Source organism: Abramis brama (genome assembly GCF_963993115.1).
Source record: "Abramis brama genome assembly, chromosome: 5".
Classification (NCBI taxonomy): domain Eukaryota; kingdom Metazoa; phylum Chordata; class Actinopteri; order Cypriniformes; family Leuciscidae; genus Abramis; species Abramis brama.
The window spans coordinates 11,190,633-11,213,025 of NC_139967.1; the positions used below are offsets into that span (position 1 = coordinate 11,190,633).

General features: G+C 36.6%; 1 protein-coding gene across 1 annotated transcript in view; it reads right to left on the reverse strand.

Annotated features, from left to right (window-relative positions):
* Positions 1-16,224: 16,224 nt before the first annotated feature.
* Positions 16,225-22,393, reverse strand: part of aacs (acetoacetyl-CoA synthetase) — a 41,823-nt gene continuing 35,654 nt past the window's right edge. Inside the window, exons 14-18 of the mRNA XM_084113553.1 lie at positions 21,178-21,303; positions 19,750-19,819; positions 19,545-19,603; positions 19,153-19,355; positions 16,225-19,041 (exon numbers count right to left, since the gene is read on the reverse strand). Coding sequence (XP_083969679.1) covers positions 18,904-19,041; positions 19,153-19,355; positions 19,545-19,603; positions 19,750-19,819; positions 21,178-21,303 — 596 coding nt within the window. The 3' untranslated portion in view covers positions 16,225-18,903. The remainder of the gene's footprint in view (positions 19,042-19,152; positions 19,356-19,544; positions 19,604-19,749; positions 19,820-21,177; positions 21,304-22,393) is intronic.

Genomic DNA, 22,393 nt, shown 5'->3' on the forward strand with positions numbered 1-22,393 from the left:
TTTATAACACTAGAAATATTTTCTAATTATAATAATTTATCTTTAGGATGTTGGATAAGTTGCCGTAAACTTCTAGCGAACAGAAGTACTTCAGTGAACAGAAGTAGCCTAATTTTTTAAGAAACTAAATATATAAAGATACAAAATATAGATTTGGGTATAGGACCTATGCTACTTAATAAAGATGATGTATACTTATTTAGAATGCTGAGAATTACAGCTTTTAATGCAATATTTTTTTGGAGAAAGCAAGAATCCCCAGTTTTAAATGAGTAGATTTAGTTTCTAAAGTACACTATGGAGAGGATAACATGCAATTAAGAGCAAATGTATACATTTTGAAAAGATATGTGCAACTCTAAAATCAAAGAATATTCCATAAAATAAAGGAATATATATTAGCCTACATTAACTACATTTTTATATAACCCTCCCTCCCTTTTATTTCTAGTTGTTATTTTATTTATTTACTTATTTAATACTGAATATTTGATATTCAAATAATATTACTTGAATAACTATTAGGAATTATGTGTCATTATAAGAGTTTGATATAAATACAGGTATGTGAATGTTAAATTTTTATTAATATTTATTTATTGTTTTTTGTCTTTTCCCCCTTAAATCATATGTAAAAGTGTCTAACTATGTACGTTTTGGTTATTGTTCTAATCATGTGTTTTTTAGGCTATGTGTTGGTGGGTATTATCACAAAAGAAAAAAAGTAGAAGGAAAAATAAGGAATATTTATTGAGGGAAAGTATGATGTCTTTAAAGGAACTGTCAATTTGTATAATTGTGTTAAATGTAATTATTTATTTTTAATTTTGTGATTTTAACTTCTGCTTTAAAAAGCTTTTTTTTTAGATTGTGTTCTAATGTTCTTCTAATAATCATAAACATGTACTACAGCTGCCAAACAAAACCAGAGAGAAATGTATTCATAAATCATTAAAACAATCTAATTAAATCTTGGGCACAAAACATTCAGCCAGTAAAAAAAGAAAACCTGTAGTATATATATTGTATTTATCTATCTATATATCTATATCTATCTATATCTGTATCTATATATATATATATATATATATATATATATATATATATATATATATATATATATATATATATTGTCTAATTTCTCATTGTAGCCTTATTTAAGTTGATTTTCTGTATACTGTGTATTTATTTTTGGACTAATAGTGGTTAATAAAGTCCAATAATGGCATGAGAGAGTGTCAGTGGTAATATCATTGTGTTCTTGTCGGTCAGTGTTAGAGGATCTGTGTAACAACTGAGGCTTAGCCTGACAGTTAGCCTGCCCTGGACCAGGCTAGTTTCCCAGCATAAGTTGCCAGGGTAACTGAGTTTGAACTATTTTAAGTTTGCTTTATGAAACAGAATCCACCGACAATAAGTCTGACTAACCAAAATAAGCCTGGCTTGTATTCTAATCTTGTTTTATGGAACAACCCCCAGCTCTTAATGCTTTTGTAGTAGGCCTATATGCATGCAGGCTGCAGCCTATGCCCGAATTACCGGTAGCCTACTGCCGCGAGCTTGATGTTAATTTTGTATAACAGTTCATAACAGTTCAATCAAGTTAATATTGAGCAACTTACATTTAAAACCCAATATTGCCGGTTCACTTCACTATTTGCCCCGCTTACGAAGATAGTTCCAAACAAATCCAAAGCAGAACCGAGTGCTGCGCATGTCCGATCAACACAAAGTAGAAGTGTTTAGTTTGATTTTAGTGATTCAATGCTTCTGTTCTGAACGATTCGGATGTGCGAATGATTCAGTGACTCACTCTTAAGAACGTGCTGAATTTGGAACCGCATAGGCTACTACTCTTACTACTTCTGACATAGAAATATTTTATAAATTATTACAAATAGTAAGAGGATAATTTACTAGTTTAATTACTGAATGAATCAGTGTTTTCAAAGAGTTTAATCAATCAAGTATATTCACTCATGTTGGCACCATAGTCTCGTGGGCAGCAAAGCCTGACATTTATATTATATTATATTATATTATATTATATTATATTATATTATATTATATTATATTATATTATATTATATTATATTATATTTTTATATTATAAAAAAAATCTTCCTCTTTGCAACCCTAGTGTAGCTTTCTAAATTTGGCGTTGTAATGAACTTTGTTGAATCTGACAAATTGCTTTTGTCTTTCTATTGTAAGTCCCCATAAAAGCATCTGCAAAATGCATAAATATAAATATTTGCAGCTTGAATGTTGCTCAGTAATATATTTGCTCATAACGCCATGAGGAGGCCTCACAAAGGGTTAATGGGCACACACCTACACCCCCAACACACCAGAAACGAGAAACGAGCAGAATCGTAAGCTCTTTAATTAAAGCTGATGAGGGGTTTGCACTCAACATGCCAAAAGTTTCTGTCACTGTGCCGTTTACTGGAGTCACAACGAACTGGAGGGGAGAGCTAACAAGGTGTCATCTCCCAGATGCTTTGCTCATCATAGAGGAAGAAGGGTGGAAAGAGGAAAGAGAGAGAGAGAGAGAGAGAGAGAGAGAGAGAGAGAAAGAAAGAGCATAAGAAAGCAGAGGGTGGGCCATTGATGACAGTGTGTGAGAAGGAACAAGATGGAGAGAACAACACTGAGAAGAGAGGAGGAGAGCGACTGAGAGAGGAAGAGGACTGTTAATAAACTTCTGTTTATTAACACTACCACATCAGCTGGCGCAGTTGATGCCATCTGGTGTAATGGCCTGGGTGCCACGCGCCCGCAGGCAGATGGTACCCATTTTACTGATCATTATTACACCATCAACATGTACGTATGGCAAACGGGTACGGTCTGCACACCCCTGCCAGGCAGGAGGACTGCATATATAGCACTTACCTATACCATGGTTAACCTCTCACCTCACCCTGGACACGCACACAAGGGACGGATAGAAAAAACATGCAAGCTTTAAAAGCTTCTCATTTGCAATCAAGTCAAGCCACCTTTATGTGTATAGTGCTTTATACAATACCGATTGTCTCAAAGTAGCTTCACAATATAAACAGGAAAAAAACAGAATTAATGATGCAAACTTCAGCATATATGTGGCAAATTCAAATTCTGCTGTAAAGCACCTCTAACAAGACAATAGTTTCATTGTTTAGTTCAAGTCAGTTCAGTGTTGGTTCAGTTACAGTAAGTTCAGTAACTGTGTACAGTTCATCGATTATGGAAATAAGTTCAAGAAAACAATAGTGTCATTATCCAGCTTGAGTCAGTGCAATGTTGATTCAGTTCAGTTCGATAACAGTCTTGATGTTGCAGAGTTCATCAATTATGAAACCAACTCGATTCAGCTAAAGCAGCTCTACAGAAGACAATAGCGCCATTCAGTTCAAGTTTTGTTCTCATCCAATAGTGTCAGTGCAGTCAAAAATATCACTGACTATCAAGTGTCTTTTAAACCCCAACTAAGCAAGGCAAAGGCAACATTAGTGGCAAGGAACCCAAACTCCATCAGATTACAGAGATCAAGCTGTCATGATGTCATCTATTGAATATCTAAACCGCTTATGACAAGATTGAGTTTTGAAGAGTTTAGATTACATTTTCTCTTCATTGAGATAAGATGCTCTATTTATTTTTGGACTGCTCAAAATAAGGCTTGTGTTTGCTAAAGTGTCCCTGCTCCGTGCAGCCCTCCCGTCACAGATTGCCACCTAATCCAGGTAATAGCCATTAAGCAGCCTTGTCTGAACAAAAATAAGCTTCGCTCCACATGCCAAATGTGCCAGAGACATTTTTGGATGCAACAACACCCAGAGGAATATCTGATCTCACCAGACACACCCCGATCCTCCCAGGCAGGGGAAACATTTTCGCTCTGACTGTCAGTTATTGGACACACATCCAGTAAGTGGCAGGTTGTCATGAATATTCAGTATACAGTGTTTTCTGCATGTCTATGAGAGCAAGACTGAATATGGCTTGGATTCCTAATGGGATAATGAGGATCATCTGAGGGGTCCACACAGGTGGCCATTTTGGAGGATAGACTATCCATGTTTACACTAGGCATAAAAATCCTCCATGCGTATTTGTAAAGCATTCCAATTGGTCTAAACCACATAAAATGCTGTTGTAAACAATCTTAGACAAATCAGACTGCCAAAGCCACCCTCCAGAGCACTGGCTATCAAATAACTCAATTTGCACTTAATGGGTAGTTTAAACAAGATTAAACAGCCCACATGGGGAACATATAGCTTTAGCCAAAAAATGACACCCTGACTGGTGAGCACTAAAACATTTAACATTCATTACATTGTGTACAAAAGCCTTTTTTATATATTAAAGGGGTGGTATAATTCCCTTTTCATAAGATGTAAAATAAGTCTTTGATGTCCCCAGAGTGTGTATGTGAAGTTTTAGCTCAAAATACCCCACAGATATTTTTATATAGCATGTTAAAGTGGTCACTTTTTGAGGGTGAGCAAAAACGCACCGCTTTGTGTCTGTCCCTTTAAATGCAAATGACCTGCTGCTCCCAGCACAGGGGGCGGAGCTTCAACAGCTTGCACTCACACAGACATGCACTGAAAATTTCAAAAAACTTTTATGGCACTTTTCCACTACACAGTACCAGCTCGCCTCGCCTCGACTCGGCTTTGTTTGGTTTTCCACTGTGTAAAAGTTGTACCTGTACCTGCTTCCAGGTACTTTTTTTCGTACCACCTCCGACGAGGTTCTGAGCGAGCTGAGGCGAGCTGAGGCAATACTAAAATGTGAAGTGAAAACACGGCAGACTGCTGATTGGTCAGAGAGAATCGCCACTATTCACTGTGTCATCATTGTACGCGCCAGACGGAGTATCCTGAATAAAAAACAGCAAAAACAAAAACAGCATACAGTACACTCGATTTCCTCCATTGTCCTGTGTGTGTGGGTAGCAGGTGTGTCTCGCGTAGAAGATTAAGTCACGGCAGTTTCCTGCGGCGTCGCTATGACGACCAGGTACTATTGTGGAGGTACTATCTGCAATGGAAAACAGAGCGAAAAGCGAGCCGAGCCGGGACGAGGCGAGTCGAGTCGAGTCAAGCGCCATTAGCCTTTTATGTTCAACCCGGATTCAGACAATGAGACTCAAGAAGAAGTGACAACATGTAGAATGCAACAGGACATTTCTGAATGGTTAGTTGATGAATTTATGTAGCTTATGTGTAGTTATTTTCTAGTCATTGATTAGCATATTCTGTCTTGATAATCTATAAATCACGTTCCCGGGGGCGGGGTTCATGTAAATTTTAGGGTTAGTGATGTCACTAACCAGGGAGGAATGTCGTGTAGACCCAACCAGCCATTTGTTGTAGCAATTTCTTTAAAAGCAAATATCTCCCTTTGCTTTGAACTTTGAGCGCTGTAACTTTGCAGATGTTGTTTATGCTCAAACAGCAACATTACACACTAACTAAAGTCAAAAAAGTGAAATCATAATCAACCGCCCCTTTAACTGGTTCATGGGGAATCAAACGCTCCTTGATCTTTTGAAGTAAAACAGTTCATTGTACTATGAAAACATTGTAACTTTAGAACACAAATGCTGCCGAAAAAGACCATTTATGAAAACTAAGTTACAAAACATGCTAAATGCCAAAGTGCTTCACCTTTTTAGACACAAAGGCCTCCCATAGTGCAACATAATATTAAAAGACCCCCTAGGTTAGCATACTTTGCTAACAGAATTCTTCATTTTGTTTTATTTTTATTTCTCTGTCTGTCCTTCTTCTTTTGTTTTCCTTTTTTTCTCTGACTAACTATTAGATATCAATTAACTTGTCTAACATTTGCCTGCTAAAAATCAAGATAACTAGCTAGCTTTTCACACATTTAATTTTGATTCTGCTTTGAGGATGAAGTGTGTATTTCGGCACCCCTAGTGGCACTAAATGGAATTGGACGTGTGTACAAACACTACACCTTTCTGCCCAGCTTATGTTGTGAAGAATATAATGTGAAAATTGAGCTGTATTATCAGTCTTTGTTTGTAAATCTTTCAGTTATGTCTGCCTTTCTGTTGATGTTGAAGCAATAAAAAAAGCCTTTCTGCCCAGCTTCTATTGTTCAGCCAGACCTGCCCCAAAACGACACCGTTGATGGAGCCAAAAGTGATCAAAACAGAACAATGTTGTGACATTACCACAGATTTTATACTTTCAGGAAGTCAACCTATGAATGACTTGAAGGGAAAATTTGCCATCATTTACTCACCTTCATTTTGTTCCAAACCTGTATGAGTTTCTTTCCCTGAACCATCCCTTTAAATTGGTTATCTCTGTATAAAAAGTATTTTATGTATATTATAAATGTCTTTAACATTTACATTTATGCATTTGGCATTTCGCTGTAATCAAAAGCGACATACATTGCATTAAATTTTTTATTCAAGTTCATTCCTAGGGAATCAAACAAATGAACTTGGGAGTTGTTTATGCCATGCTCTACAGTTTGAGCTACAGGAATATCTCAAATTCAGAGTTAAAGAGCATTAGTTACATATCTAGCATACCTAATTAGTTACCTATTTTATAACTCTGTTACTTATCTGATGTATGTCCTCTTCCAGTTGAATTTCACCTGGAAACCTGGAGCCTGAGATATGTTTTCTTGCTCTCTAGGTCTGAGTTTAAATTAGTTGACAGTCTATCGTGAATCAGTCGATTTCTCTCAGCTTTAGCCAATTTACTCTGAACAACAAAGATGTCAACACTGTGTGGATCTACATGAGGCCTTTACAGGAAAGACCAAACCAAACCTCAGCACCGCCAAACACACACAAACCTGGTATTTTTAGACCAATTAAATCTTGTCTCACTGTAATCCACCTGAAGGACAGTGACTGACACTTCAGAGAAGATGCATACAGAGATGAACTGGTTATTAAAGAGATGGGGTTGTAAATAGAATTAGGTATTATGTTTTCAAGTACTGAAAAAATTGACATTGGCTCTGCTGGGTTTGTTATAGTGGAAGCACTGGGTGAAGACACCAGGCGTATTCATTAATTCTGACAGTATTGAGTTTCCCACAGACTAGCAATGACTCCTTGTAGAGAGGATTATATATCTTATACCAGACAACCAACACCACAACAGAGTAAAATGTAAAATTGCAACCTCAGAAATACTAATAAATGTGATAATTTATTGAGATTGTTCATGAGTCATAATATTAAATAACACAAAGTTTGTAAAAATACATTTTAAAATGATTTATTGTGCATGCGTGTGTGTGTGTGTGTGTGTGTGTGTGTGTTCCATCATTTTCAGTCACTTTGACATAGAAATACATTTTACACCATAGAAATAGAAATACACCAGCTGGAGTGCCCTTGAGAGCCACCAGAGGGCACTCCACAACAGACTATTGTCAAACTACATCTCCCATAATTCTCTGCCTGGACTCATCAGCACTCATTGTTTTCACCTGTGTTTCATCTTCTTGTTTGCTCATCCTATAAAAGCCTGGTTCTTTCTGTCATTCCCTGTGAAGTCTTGTTTAGTGTTTGTACTGTAATTTTGAGCGTTCTGTCTGTTATTACCGTGTTCTTTATTTTGATCTCTGCCTGTCCTTGGATTTTCCCTTTTGCCCGTGACCCTGTTATTGTTTGGACTGATTACCCGGTGTTTATGACCTCTTGCCTGTTTTCTGCATTACGACTTTGGATTACCCTCTGTTCAATAAAACTGCATTTGGATCCTCAACCTTGTTTCGGAGCAGTTTGTTACAGTTATGCACTTGCAAATAAAATAAAGTTTCTGGCAAAATTTCAATGATTATATTGTCAAAAGTAGTACAAACATAATATATATAAGTACTTTAGTGCATAAAACACAAACTGAGTTTTTTGGGTCAAAGTGACTCAAAATGATGAAGTGGGTCTTAATTATGAACCCAAAGATGATGAAATTGATTTGAAATTGACCCAAAGTTCCCTATTGAAAGACCTGCATCAGGAATTAAAATGCTGATCCAGACTGGTTTATGCTATATTTTGGTGCTGTGGTGGTTTAGCTGAAGGGCGCGCACTGCCATGTTTACCAGAAAAACTTGCGAGGTGAAGATGATCGAACATGCTTCTGGTGAAACTGGTTGCCTTGCTGAATCCTGTTAGGATCGCCAGAATTGAAAACACAACATATGCTGACTCCAACAATGCTGTTTTTTTTATTTTGGTTCAGATTGAGCAGCTGACCTACAGCACCCATCCCTGGGGTTCCTTGTCCCTCAAGTGCAAATCTTTATGAACCAACTGGAGCATAGTATTTCCCAACCTTTCTTGTCCTACAGACCTTATGTAGCCCCGTCCCTTTTCAGCGCTATGCTCACTGTGTTCTGTTCGGTATGTATTTCCACAGCATGAAGGTAAGATCTTACGGATTTATGAATGAACCGCTCGTTTTAAAATCTCTTCTAAAATGTCTACTGACATTTGTTATGACATCTGCTTCAAACATTACAATAAGGTCTATAGACCCCAACAGTAAGATCTGCATCTGCACAAAATCAGCAATATATTCCTTTAACTGATATATTAGCATTATCATTAATGTTATAGAAAAAGAGGCCATTTTGATCATGATACTCTCAATAAACTAAAAGCAGTTTAAGCTGTCGAGACACACGTAGCTTTCTCTATCTTTAATAAAACAATGGATTTTGTTACTGTAAGTTTTGACAGTTCGGGGGCAATCCCAGCTTAAAATATGTTCCAAGAATGTTTTGCCAACGTTCTCATTAAATCAGTTTTTTAAATGTTTTAAAAATGTTTTTTTGGTTATGTGAACATTAAGGGAACATTCCATTTAATCATTTTGCAAACATAATGTCAACGTTACTTTTGAATCTTCTCTAAACATTGTGAAACAAGTAGTAACATTTAAAAAAAGGTGAACATCCATCTAAACGTTTCACTTAAAAGCGTTCCATGAGTGTATAAGTAAAAAATCTTTGATCAAATGTTTTATTAACATTACTGGAAGAATGCTGGATCATAACTTTGAGAGAACCTTGCCACAAAGTTAATTAATGTTCTGAGAATGATCCCTGTTAGTTGGAATTGTAGAGAAAAAAAAAAATCTGAGAATGACCTAATGGCAAATGTATTCATGTATAAATAAAAATTTAAGAAGAAGCTCAACAGGTATGAAATATCACCCAAAGTGAATACAAACAATTCACATCTATACAGTTGCACATAATGTATAGCATGGCCTACAATCATACATTTGTTTATGCTGCAGTTTAGAGCAAATTGTCTGCAATCTAACCTCACATCAGCAGATCCTTCATTGTAGTATAGATTGTGTAGCATTTACCTGCTTTACATCGTCGCTTAAAATTGCTCTGCACACACTCAAGCATGTACAGTATAAACACTCAAAACCTCACAACCAGCGTGATTAGGCATAGAACATTATGAATGTTATCTTTCTAATCCAGACAGGGTTTAGAGAACTGCAACACCTCAGCAACGCTTCCAGTAACACACCTGCTGGCTGGCAAACAAAGGAAATCTCAATGCATGAGGATAAAACATTCAAACGCTACAGTTGATGTTGTGAACAGGCTCCAAAGTCACTGAGCTATGACATCCGCTGGGTTGGCACATGCTTCAAGTAGCATGTCATTTTTAGAAATGTGATGCTTTCTTTGTTTCCGTTGGATACATCTCAGAGAACAATAGACGAACATTTCAGTTTATGTCTATGAAACTAATCATTGATTTGTTAGTGTATATGACTTCATGACCAAAGGCGATTGTTGAGGTAATTCATGCTTATATCTATGGTTTTAGAGATATGCTTCCCACATCCACTCACCTAAAGGATTATTAGGAATACCATACTAATACTGTGTTTGACCCCCTTCCAAGAAAACATCCCCCACACCATTACACCACCACCACCAGCCTGCACAGTGGTAACAAGGCATGATGGATCCATGTTCTCATTCTGTTTACGCCAAATTCTGACTCTACCATCTGAATTTCTCAACAGAAATCGAGACTCATCAGACCAGGCAACATTTTTCCAGTCTTCAACTGTCCAATTTTGGTGAGCTCGTACAAATTGTAGCCTCTTTTTCCTATTTGTAGTGGAGATGAGTGGTACCCGGTGGGGTCTTCTGCTGTTGTAGCCCATCCGCCTCAAGGTTGTGCGTGTTGTGGCTTCACAAATGCTTTGCTGCATACCTCGGTTGTAACGAGTGGTTATTTCAGTCAAAGTTGCTCTTCTATCAGCTTGAATCAGTCGGCCCATTCTCCTCTGACCTCTAGCATCAACAAGGCATTTTCGCCCACAGGACTGCCGCATACTGGATGTTTTTCCCTTTTTACACCATTCTTTGTAAACCCTAGAAATGGTTGTGCGTGAAAATCCCAGTAACTGAGCAGATTGTGAAATATTCAGACCGGCCCGTCTGGCACCAACAACCATGCCACGCTCAAAATTGCTTAAATCACCTTTCTTTCCCATTCTGACATTCAGTTTGGAGTTCAGGAGATTGTCTTGACCAGGACCACACCCCTAAATGCATTGAAGCAACTGCCATGTTATTGGTTGATTAGATAATTGCATTAATGAGAAATTGAACAGGTGTTCCTAATAATCCTTTAGGTGAGTGTATATGTACTATATATTTTGTTATTAAATATACAGGTTTGTTATTACACCATTGCACATTTTCCTATTGAAAATTTCTGGAAAATTGATTCTGATTGGTAACAGATAATTACATATATATAACATAAGATTCCTAACATTTGCCGAATATCGTTAACTGAGACTGCCGCTATACTTTCGATTGCTCTTGTTTCATACAAATGCAACTGGTGCCATCTTGTATCTAAGTTACTTATAGTAGTGAAAATGACCTCTGAGAACAGTATAATACTGTTATATTGTTGAAGTGTTTGTCTTTTTTCTTAGTGGATAAGAAAATCAATATTTCATGTCCACATATTCATTTATTTACATTGTGAACGAATATACAGAGCCTCTAAGGAAACATGGTGAAGGGAAAATATGGGATGAAAAATTATATTTCACTGCTTTTGTTTGCAAAACTTCTTTTGAAGTGTTCTCCGCAATTCGCTTTCAAATACGCTCTCGCAAAATTATTGTGTTCTACCCGAAACACTGTGTTATAGTTATAGCATAGTTGTTCCTCCCACCCTATAATATTTAAGTTAGGAAAGGTTTGCGAACACAAAGCTTCCTGGGGGGAACGCAAAAGTTTTAAGAGCGAACGCAAAGTTTCTCGGGGAACACAAAAGTTTTACAAGAGAACACAAAAGCAGTGATATAAATATATATATATATATTTCATCCCCCCATCATCCCTTTAGGGCTGCATACGAACATAACACTAAACAATACTCATATTGCATTCCTCTAGCTCAAACAGGTTCGATTCCCATGAGAATGCATGACCTGATAAAATGTGTAGCTCACCATGAATACTGTTATATGAATACAAGTTGCTTAAATCCACAAATGTAATACAAGTTAAACTACGGGAAAGTGTAGGTCAGCAGGGGGATTGTGGTTGTGTATAGTATGTGCTCACAGATATAGACCTACAGTTTCCCTTCTCTTCTCGGACAGGTGCGTATATGTGTGTATGTTAATATCCAGAGGTTTGTGGCCTCAGCAGCTTTGACTCGAAAGCACCAGAGTCTGTCAGAGAGGATTACACTGCTGCCAACAACATCACCAATGCAAAGAGGATTTAAGAATGATTTCCTATAGGAAATCATTCCAACTAACAATTCCAACTAACAGGGATTCGATTTGTTGGAAAAGCTCAAATAAATTAAGTCAGTGTGCTGGTAGAGTTATAACTCTACCAGCACACTGACTTAATTTATTTGAGCTTTTCCAACAAATCGAATATATATATATATATATATATATATATATATATATATATATATATATATATATATATATATATAAAACATTAATCAGATGCCACTTTTGACAATGGCAAAACAGTTGAAAACAAATATATGGTTACAGACAACATGAAATCAAAAATGACATTATTTACTTTCTTAATGCATATTGCTGGTCTTAGTGAACTTGAATAATCAATACATGTAGTTACCTGTCACAGTTATGCCTAGTTTCTTTGTGTTTTGGTTTGGTTCTGTTCGGTTTCTGTTTCCTATCATTGTATGTTGACCTGTGTGTGCCAGTTAATCACTAATTAAGTTCACCTGTTGTTCATTTAGTTTCCTCTTTACCTCTGTGTATTTTAAGGGGCTGTTTACACAACACCGTTTTCAACTACAAACGGAAGACTTTTTATGCGTTTTAGACGTTCATTTACCTGACAACAGCGTTTTGGGTGCATGAAAAAGCAAGTTTTTGAAAACTGTCTCCGTGTAAACAAAACAAAAAAACGTGAATCTGTGAAAACGATGACATCAAGCTCATGCGTGCTGCGTGTTCAATCTATAGTATTTCATCGCCATCTACTGGCCTGGCAGCAGAATAGAGCATTTTTAGTCGTTTTCGCATTGTCCAGTTGTCCGTTCTCCGTCGCGTGAGGAGAGGTTGTTTTGTTTCATTGTGTTTTCAGCCTACATACTGCTGCAATTTTATACTTTTTTCATCTTCATCATTGCAACCCAAGTGTGATAGAACCATGGTGATTTAAACCATTACTTTTATTATAATTCATTTGTATAAATTCCATAATTTGTTGTTGTTATCATTATAAAATTGTTTAATATGCTGTTAAACCGAATTCTAAAATGCTCTCAACAGTACAAAGCAAAATACAAGAACTTGGAAAGGTATAAATACAACAGCATCATTTTAATCACATTTTCTCTACACAGAGCGTCTGCAGTGTTCTGTGACTGTGACCCTTCACTTTTGTGCAAACCCTTTTCCATTCCTACATTTTGACTCATTCCATGAGTGCTCTTAAGTAAACTACTGACCAAAGACCAGGTGAGAGGGAGAAATATGAAGCATGTCAGGCAGCTCTCAGTTGGTTTTTGAAAAGACTATTATGGCTACCACTGCATTTTGTGAGCAATTTAAATGATACTTTTGAATGGTCCTCCATGCGCCCTATGTGGTGGTTTAACTTTTAAAATTAAAATTATTTGAAATTAGCATATGTTTTAACACCATCACTATGCGCATGCATGTGATAAAGATGTTGCATGTTTACATGGAAGGATATTCCCCCTTCCATGTAAAGCGCTTTGAGTACCCAGAAAAGCGCTATTTAAATGTCACAAATTATTATTATTAGGCTATTTGATTTTGAGCATGTCTATGTAAGTGTGTGTGTGTGTGTGAGTACACTGAGGGTGGTTTAGGGCTGTTCTTTCGGCAGCAGCCACAAGCTTTTGTACAGTGAATGTAATGGAGTGGAAAATGCACTCGGCTGCTCTTTATTCGACACAACTACATCACCAGCGGGAACTCTCCACTTTCATCTGTTTCTCTGATACATACATGAACTTCACCACCTGCCCACAGATGAACTGACAACCAATGCATTGATATGTCTGCAGCACATGCATATCATCAAGATACACGAACAAACTCACACAAAGAATACTGATCAGTGCACACTGACATTTGGCCTCCTTATTCACCAGCTCAATACAGTGTATGTAAACGTTAACATATTATAGAACACTATACTGTTCAAAAGTTTGGAGTTACGATTGGTTTTTGAAAGACTCATAAGGCTGCATTTATTTGATGAAAAATAAAAGAAAAACAGTGAAATAACCATTTTCTATGTCAATATGTTTTAAAATAGAATTTATTCCTGTGATGGCAAAGCTTATTTTCAGCATCATAATTCATTATAATAAGCTGATATGGTGCACAAGGGAAAATATTAGTTAAAAATATTCTTGTGGAAATAATTTTTTTTCAGGATTCTATGATGAATAGAAAGTTCAGAAGAACAGAATTTATTTGAAAACTTTAGTAACATTATAAATGTCTTTAATGCACTTTTGATCAATTGAATGCATATTTTCTGAGTAAAAGTATTCATTTCTTTAAAAAAATATATATATTTTGAATGATAGTGTAGCCTACATCTTTTAGAATATGCTGATGTGATTTAATTAATTTTAATCAATCAATTTTGATGCAATTTAAATAAAAATCCCATCCAAGTAACATCTTTAAATAAATGATGCCAGTAAACTTTATTTTAGCCAATACATGTATGTATAAACAAAGATAGAGTCTTGTTTGTGCCTAAATAGCAATTAAAAGTAGCCTGCTAATTAAGTACAGTAAATACAGTATAAACATTATCTATGTTTATTTGTCTTAACTGTGATTTGTCTTAACTTATCAGTGATATTTGTTTTGAGTAGCCTATTATTTGAATAAAAAGGCTTAAATGAACGTAATAGATCTATATATTATATACATAGCCATAGATATATGGACAAACTCATTATCTGTGTGTGTGTGTGTGTGTGTGTGTGTGTGTGTGTGTGTGTGTGTGTGTGTGTGTGTGTGTGTGTGTGTGTGTGTGTATCATATGCATGCACATATTTTGTATTGTGGTTTTAATCAGAGGCTACATCACAAGGTTTTTCCACTATGCTGTGATTTATCATGACCAGAGATATCAAAAGATGACTTAACGGGAAGCAGGAACGTCCTTCATCACGCCGCTCCCCCTCTGTGTTTCTGTCAGACCCTGTCTCCTTTTTTCCATCCGCTCCAAAATGAATACCCCCTACCCTTCCATTTAAACACACTCACACTTAGATGTAAAACGCTCTCTGCGAGTGGCCAGTCGGCAGATTACATGTTGAGCAGAGGCAATTTACTGACAGACAAGCCTGAACATTTCAATCATCTCTAGGAAGACGGGTGACAATACTTCACACGCACTCGCGCACCTGACCCTCCGGCCCTCTTACCATCCTCCTTCAATGAGCCTCAAAATTGAACCCGCACAAATTTGTCTCGTCTTTTCTTACTACAAATGATGGCATTCAAATGGGGATGGTGTTGTCTGATCTTTGAAACCTTTCATTTAAGTTCAGGCTGTCTCTCTCTCTCTCACACAGATAGGATTTCATTTTGATCATCACATTGAAAACATCAGGGTGGAGAGTGAGATGAATCTGGTTTCAGATGAGGCGGCCACAGCGTCTCACTGCACCTTTTATTTTTGAGAGGTGTTCTGGGATCATGCTGTGACAGGCCGTCGAAACATTTACTCTTCATTTTACTTTTACGTTTTCATTTTAGTTTAAGAGAATAGCAATAAACCTTCAACCTGCTTCCAAAAGGGTACCAAAAAGATTTACCATTACATTTAAATACCTATTCTATATAAATTTGATCAAATTCATGTTTCATAATTCAACATCCTTAGGGGTGGACTGTAATGTTTTGTTTAAATGGATTATAAGGTTTGATCTAATATGTTTATGGTCAGCAGGGAAAAAAACATGTTAAATGCTAATAATAAAAAGCAAAAGTTCAAATATCCAGACAAATAGGCTATTATATATTATATATAATTATAATTATTTTATTGATGTCAAAGGCTGTGTATCTGAACAAACTTCCACATGATCCAAAAGTTAGGCTGGCAAATGAAACTGCTGGTTTTGTTTGTGCCATAACAAGTTCGTTTGTTAACAATTGTGTATATTTGTCATCTTAATACATCTCAAATACACATTTATATTTTAATAATTTAAATGAGACATATTTACATAAAATATATTAATAAATATTATGGTCACACTTTAGTTTAGAGTCCAATTTTCACTATTAACTAAATATCAACTATGACTTTTGCCTCAAACTTCTAATTACTGCTTATTAATAGTTAGTAAGGTAGTTGTTAAGGTATTGGGTAAGGTTAAGAGATGTAGAATATGGTCATGCAGAATAAGGCATTAATGTGTGCTTTATACTGTAAGTACTAATAAACAGTACAAGTACAACAAAGCATTTATGCCCACAGAACTGCCACTCACTGGATATTTTCTCTTTCAGACCATTGTCAGTAAACCCTAGATGCGTATGTATACTGTATGTGTACACACACACACACACTCACTATCTAATCGTCTGACTGATCAAAGCAAGCATAAAAATAATACTGCAAATCATGCGAGATGAATAAAACCACAGCAAGCAACAATAAATTCTAGTTGTTTAATTAGGACTACAGTAAGCATCTTTATACATGAAATGCATGTATGCTGCCAGTGGACATAACTGAAGCGGTCGGTCCATTGATATACAGTATATAGGCATAATATATTCATAACAAATATATTCTCAACTATATTAGTAATCATTATTCACATTCAGCAAGTACAGTAATATTATTTCAAAGCAGGAATATTACGTTAGCCACCGAGAAGAAAGCACCTTTCAATTACTAGTAGTACACCAAATACATTTATTGTAATACAATATCAAGAAAAATTATTTCCATGTATCAAAAAGGAAAATAAAACAACACTAATACAATGGAATAAATTTCCATGGAATGTTCATGAACTTGCTGAGAGTAAGGACAAATTAAATGCTGGGGGACAAAATTGTTTGTGACAAGTGATAACGTACAGCAAAATCCACAGTTGACTATCAATAAATAAGGATTTGGTAGCTTTCCTTATGTCCGCAGTCCCAGACCAGCAAAGTCCTGTCAGCAAAACTGAGCAGATATGGGGCATATGGTGGCACAAGGGTGGGCATGAGGTGAAACAGACCCGTCCCTGCTTGTCTGAAGCGGAAATAAGGACTGATTTAATTCAACCGATCTGCACAACTGCTTGCCATCTGCACCACTATACCAAATGATTTCAATTTGAAAGAAAATGAGCCTTTTAAAGGGCCAGTCCACCCTTTTGAGATTCATTACGTCTAGCCTCACACTACAGCTATCTCGTATAAAAAGCATTGTTTAAGTCTGTAGTGCATAGTTTCTTTTAGGAAACCAAGTAAGGGGTCCTCACTGAGGTCAAATGGAACATGTAGCAAACCCAGATTACATTACCTGAACTAAATAGACCCATATTTAAAAAAAAACCCCCACAAAAATCAAAAAAACAAGATGCCTTCAAGCCTAAAAACTTGCCTGAAAGGAAAGAAAAAAGAAGTAGTACATCAATACTGCTCTCTGTTGAAATAACATTACTAGCTCAAAATGATTTTAAAATTATTTAAAATGCAGCACATTTTCTGGCTTTTGTTGTGAGCGTTTGCAGCATATTCTCTCTCAATATCACCAAAAAAGTATTTTCTGGACGGTGGCTTGTTCACAGCTGTGAAATGTGTTGATAAATGCCTCTGTGATATGCTGCAAAGCAAGTATAAAGGCATCATCAGTACACGTCTAACAGCTTGATTCTTATCCAAGATAAATCAATATTTTACATTTTTTGTTGTTTCTTGTTTACAACCCAAATTATGATCTAATAACGTAATATTATGAGGTTATCCGGACATCATGTCATTGAAATGGTCTTGCCGACTTACAAAACCTCAAACAACAAACAAACGCAGCTTTTTCATATGTACGCAGCATTCTGATGATACATTTATTGGGTTGGAACTTGATGGAGGAATCTCTCATGGGCAATGCCTACAGTGACAGTCCCTGGATGTGTTGATGGGAAATATGAAGAAATAGATTGTTAGATGAGTTTGGGGATGACAAAGATAAAGCTATATACTGTACCAAAGAATGGCTCAGAGAAAGAAGATGAGCTTCAGTTGTTGATGAAAACTTTTCACAACTTGATATAAGGCATACCGTATGAAAGAGACCAAATAGAGTCATTGTGAAGGCGGCATCTAGTGTAGCACACAACATGCAGCTGCATATACAGAATCAAATATATACAGTATATATGTAAAAATATACAGAACTCTTTTTGGCCAGAGAGCTACATAACCTTAAATTCAAATCTACACTCAGAGGACAACAGAGTGTAGTTCTGGACAGTATAACATACTATACAAATACAGCAGATGTGATGAATCACTGTTTACTGATAGGATATCATTCAAAAATACAAATATAGTCTAGTTTCCAAACAGGAAGTCAGGCTTTAAAAAAAAAAAAAAAAAAAAAGTTGAATTGAATATATTACGCCAACATTTTGTAATTAAGGTACCAGCGTGGAAAATACTTTGCCTGATAAAGTTAGAGGTTCCAGCAAACAGTTGGTTTGACCCAAGAAGTTGGTATTCCTACAGGAGTAATGCTTTAACCTTAAATCCATAACATTCAGTAACATATCATTGTATATGACTCGTATATATATATATATATATATATATATATACACGAGCATAAACAGTGTCATTTTAAAGCCTCAAAACATACATGGTCAGATTTTCCTACACCTTCATTAAGGTTAAAGTGACATTGTATCAAAATACGAGAGGTAAAATATGGGACTGACATATCTGGTAAGTTAAGATAACCGATTTGGGAATTGTTTGTGAGTTTGGTACATCTCTTGGGAATGGTACATCTCTTGGTACATCTCTTGGGAATAACGCTTGGTGGACGCAATGACAGAAGCAGATAAAATGTCCCTTTAAGATCCAAGTTGGAATATCATAAAATGGCACTCTCAACTTTCTACCCAAGAGGAACCCAGTTACACTTTTGAGGAAGTATGGTGTTTACAAACTCACTCCATCGGTTCCAGTGGGTAGCTGAGTTTGAGTAGGAGCCACAACGTGGAGAAAAGCTTCGATGTTTGAAAGCTCTATAAATTCCTTCAGATTTTCCAACAGTGTCCAGAGAATCTGAACTCTTCAAAGACAGAAGCGCTGGACCTTCAGGAGTTGTTGTTGTTCAGAAGTTTTGAAGTTCAGGCAGGTTCTTGTAGAGGTCCAAGGAGTCTGGGTTTGAGAAAGCCCCTCGCTGAGTGACGTCCTTACCTGCGACCACCTGCTTTACTGCAACTTCAACCTTCTTTCCGCTAATAGTGTACTACAGGCGAAGGAAATGTAAAGTCAATCAGACGGAAAAGGTCAGAAAATAAAGCAGAGAAAGGACAAGTGAGAGTGGCTACAAAAAGAAGAAAAGTGCAAGTGTGCTTACCGGGATGTCTTTGGTTTCCAGGATCAATGCTGGAACATGTCGGGCAGAGAGAGCCACTCTGATAGCGCTGCGGATCTTCCCCACCAGCTCTTGACTGTAGGTCTTATTGGGTCCCATCTTTAAGAACAGAATCACCCTCTCTTCCCCATCACTGTTGTACTGAGGGACACAAAGACTGTCGGACACTTCCTCGAAGGCTTCCACTGGAAGAAGAGAGGCCATAACAAGGGTCTTAAACACAGTCTAACTATGATGTTAGCACATTCTGAATAATTATATATGCAATAATTATTTTCATGTTATGGCTGCTGATAATCGATAAAATTCTGAGTTGTGAACCAGCTCAAATTAGCCTACTCATTTCAGGAAAAAGTGTGACGTTTATTTCTCACCAATGTTATAAATTTCTGAGCTCCCAAACCGAACACCATTAGGATTTAAAGTTCCATCACTGAAAATACAAACAAAACAATAATGCTTTTTAGTACATAATTTAGGAGCATAACCAATCTCAGAGTATCACAGTACAACAACACAGCAAAGCAGAAGCTAGAGAAGATTATCAAAATCTGCAAAACAACAAAAAGTGAAACTTACCTTCTCCCCAACATGACGACTCCTCCCGTTTTTGGATTTATCTTACAGTAATCGCCATGGGCCCAGAATCCTGAATGAGGAGTTACAGAGACAAAAATAAACGCATAGAAAAGGATGAACAAATAGCTAGAGAAAGAAGCATCTACTGTATAGTGCATCTAAGCAGAGATTTCTGACCGCTGGCGGCCTGATAACGCGAATTAAGCTGAACTGCCCTGATTGGCCTTTTCCTACTTCCAAACTGACAGCAATAAGGCTTCAAGTAGATTTTTCTTGTGCTAACAAAAGCTGTCAGGTTCTTTTTTCTCCCTTTCGCCCTCAGAAATCATTTAATCAATATAGCGGAAAAGCTGCAGCCTCTTCTGAACAAGCTTACGTGTCACGTTTGTTTCCTAAATCAAAGGGAAGACTTGTTTGTTTTCTCTGTTTCCCTGTGACCACTTCTCAACTCAAGAGCTTTGAAGGAAGGTAGCGGAGTGCATCTGTGAGCCTCTGTAGGGCTGCAACAACGAATCGATTAAATCGATTATTAAAAGAATCGATTACGAATTTCATCATCGATTCGTTGTGTCGCGCGACTATTGCGCCACTCAATAAGTCGCAGAGATTTTTGAGTATAATTTTTTTTAAAAAGCTGAGTTGAGCGCGGAGCGGAGCAGAGCTATGAGGCGCCGGACTGGACAAAAGCGAAGCGAACTCCGCGAACGAGCGACACTGCGCGAGAGAGACCGAGTGTGTCCGAGAGTACATAGTAATATATAATCCTATTATCTGACTGCGCGAGACTTGTCTTTTGTGTGCATGTGCTTGTCAAATAATGTCAAGATTATAACATCTTTGACAAAAAACAAAAAAACAAGTTTGTGAGTGTGTGCATCTGTGAGTGAGAGTTTGTGAGTGTGTGCGTCTGTGAGTGTAGAGAACAAGTTCTGACGTTCAAACAAATCCTGTTAAGTTTTCTGATTTGTATTTTTCTTAATTTTTTTAATAAATTATTTATTGTTCTGACAGCTCAGGTCCCTTTAAACAAAATATACATCTTTTTGTGCACTTTATTTTAAAAAAGCCTATATATTTGGCAGATGTAAAGCATGTGCATGTTTTTTGTGTTTTTTTTATTACTTTAACAGCTCAGGGATGTTCAAGGAGCAACCTGTTTGTGCACTTTGCACTGTGAATTTGCACTGTCAGTTCTGTTTTTGAATAAAGGGTTGGAAATTGTTTTTTTTTGTTTTTTTTTATCCGATTCATCGATTAATCGAAAAAATAATCGACAGATTAATCGATTATTAAAATAATCATTAGTTGCAGCCCTTGTAGGCAATGACTGCTTGAAGCAATGCATTCTGGACTGATGCCTAAAATTGCTGTCTATGGAGGCTGCTCACTAGGCTTTGAAACAGATATAGATGTCATGTGAAGGGTTACCTGGGAAGGTGGAAAAGTAGGCTTTGTGGTATTTGCTGCCATTCTCGTCGTTCCAGAAATGAGTGGGCTGGCACGGGATGGGCTTCAAACACACCAGTTCGCCACTCTCTCCCCAAACAGGCTTACCTGAAAAACACACCAAACATAACAGGGTTATTGAAGATAGGTGGATGCTGCACATTGGTGGTGGTTGAGGAGATTCCCCCTTCCATGTAAAGCACTTTGAGTACCTAGAAAAGCGCTATACAAATGTAACAAATGATTATTATTATTATTTTTATTATTATGAGCTTTTTATAAATGAGCTTTCATTTGACCCAGATATCAACAGTGACATCCATTTTTTAATGGCTCTGTTTCCGAAGTGTTTCATTAAACTGCTGATATAAAGAGTTTTAAGTCTGAAACCAAGGCAGCCAGCTACGAAATGAATCGTAACCATAAAACATCTGATTTGGCCAAAAAAACTTTTGAAAACGGCAAAAAAAAAAAAAAAAAGATTCAAGACTGTAAACAGAGTACTTCAGTGGTAGTGACTTGATCGCTCTAGCTGTTTGCGGGTTTCCATGGTAATGTCGTGGTAATAAAGGTAGTGTTTTTACCATGGTTAAGTGGTAACGTTAGGCAAAACACAAGGTACAGTAGGTAAACCTCCTAAATGGGGTTTACTGTTTTTTAAATCACAAATACATCTTAAGAGGTTTGTTGATCTGAGACAACAGAGATTAATCACAATTATTCTCCTAGTTGATGTAGTTCATTGGCATTATTGTAGGTGACATTGTAAATATATATTTGCTTTATATAATATTTTTATACAATATATATTATTTATATAATATATCTACATTATCAACTGATTTCTATTTTAATATTTTAAAATGTAATTTATTCCTGTGACGGCAAAGCAAAATTTTCAGCTGCCTTTACTCAAGTCTTCAGTGTCACATGATCCTTCAGAAATCCTTCTAGTATGCTGATTTGGTCCCGTGATATAAATACATAACCACTTCATATGTGATTTCAATCAAACCAGCTTTCAGATTCAAAACTATTTAAGTCAACATGAATCTGAAGTTGCAACAGTCTTTTCTTCCCTATTGTGATGTAAATATCAACCTTTTGTAAATCAACAAACCTTGTGTTATCCAAGGTTTCTCACACAAGAAAAAAAAAAAAAGTAGGGCGGGACTTGATTTTGTCCATTAGGAATTGA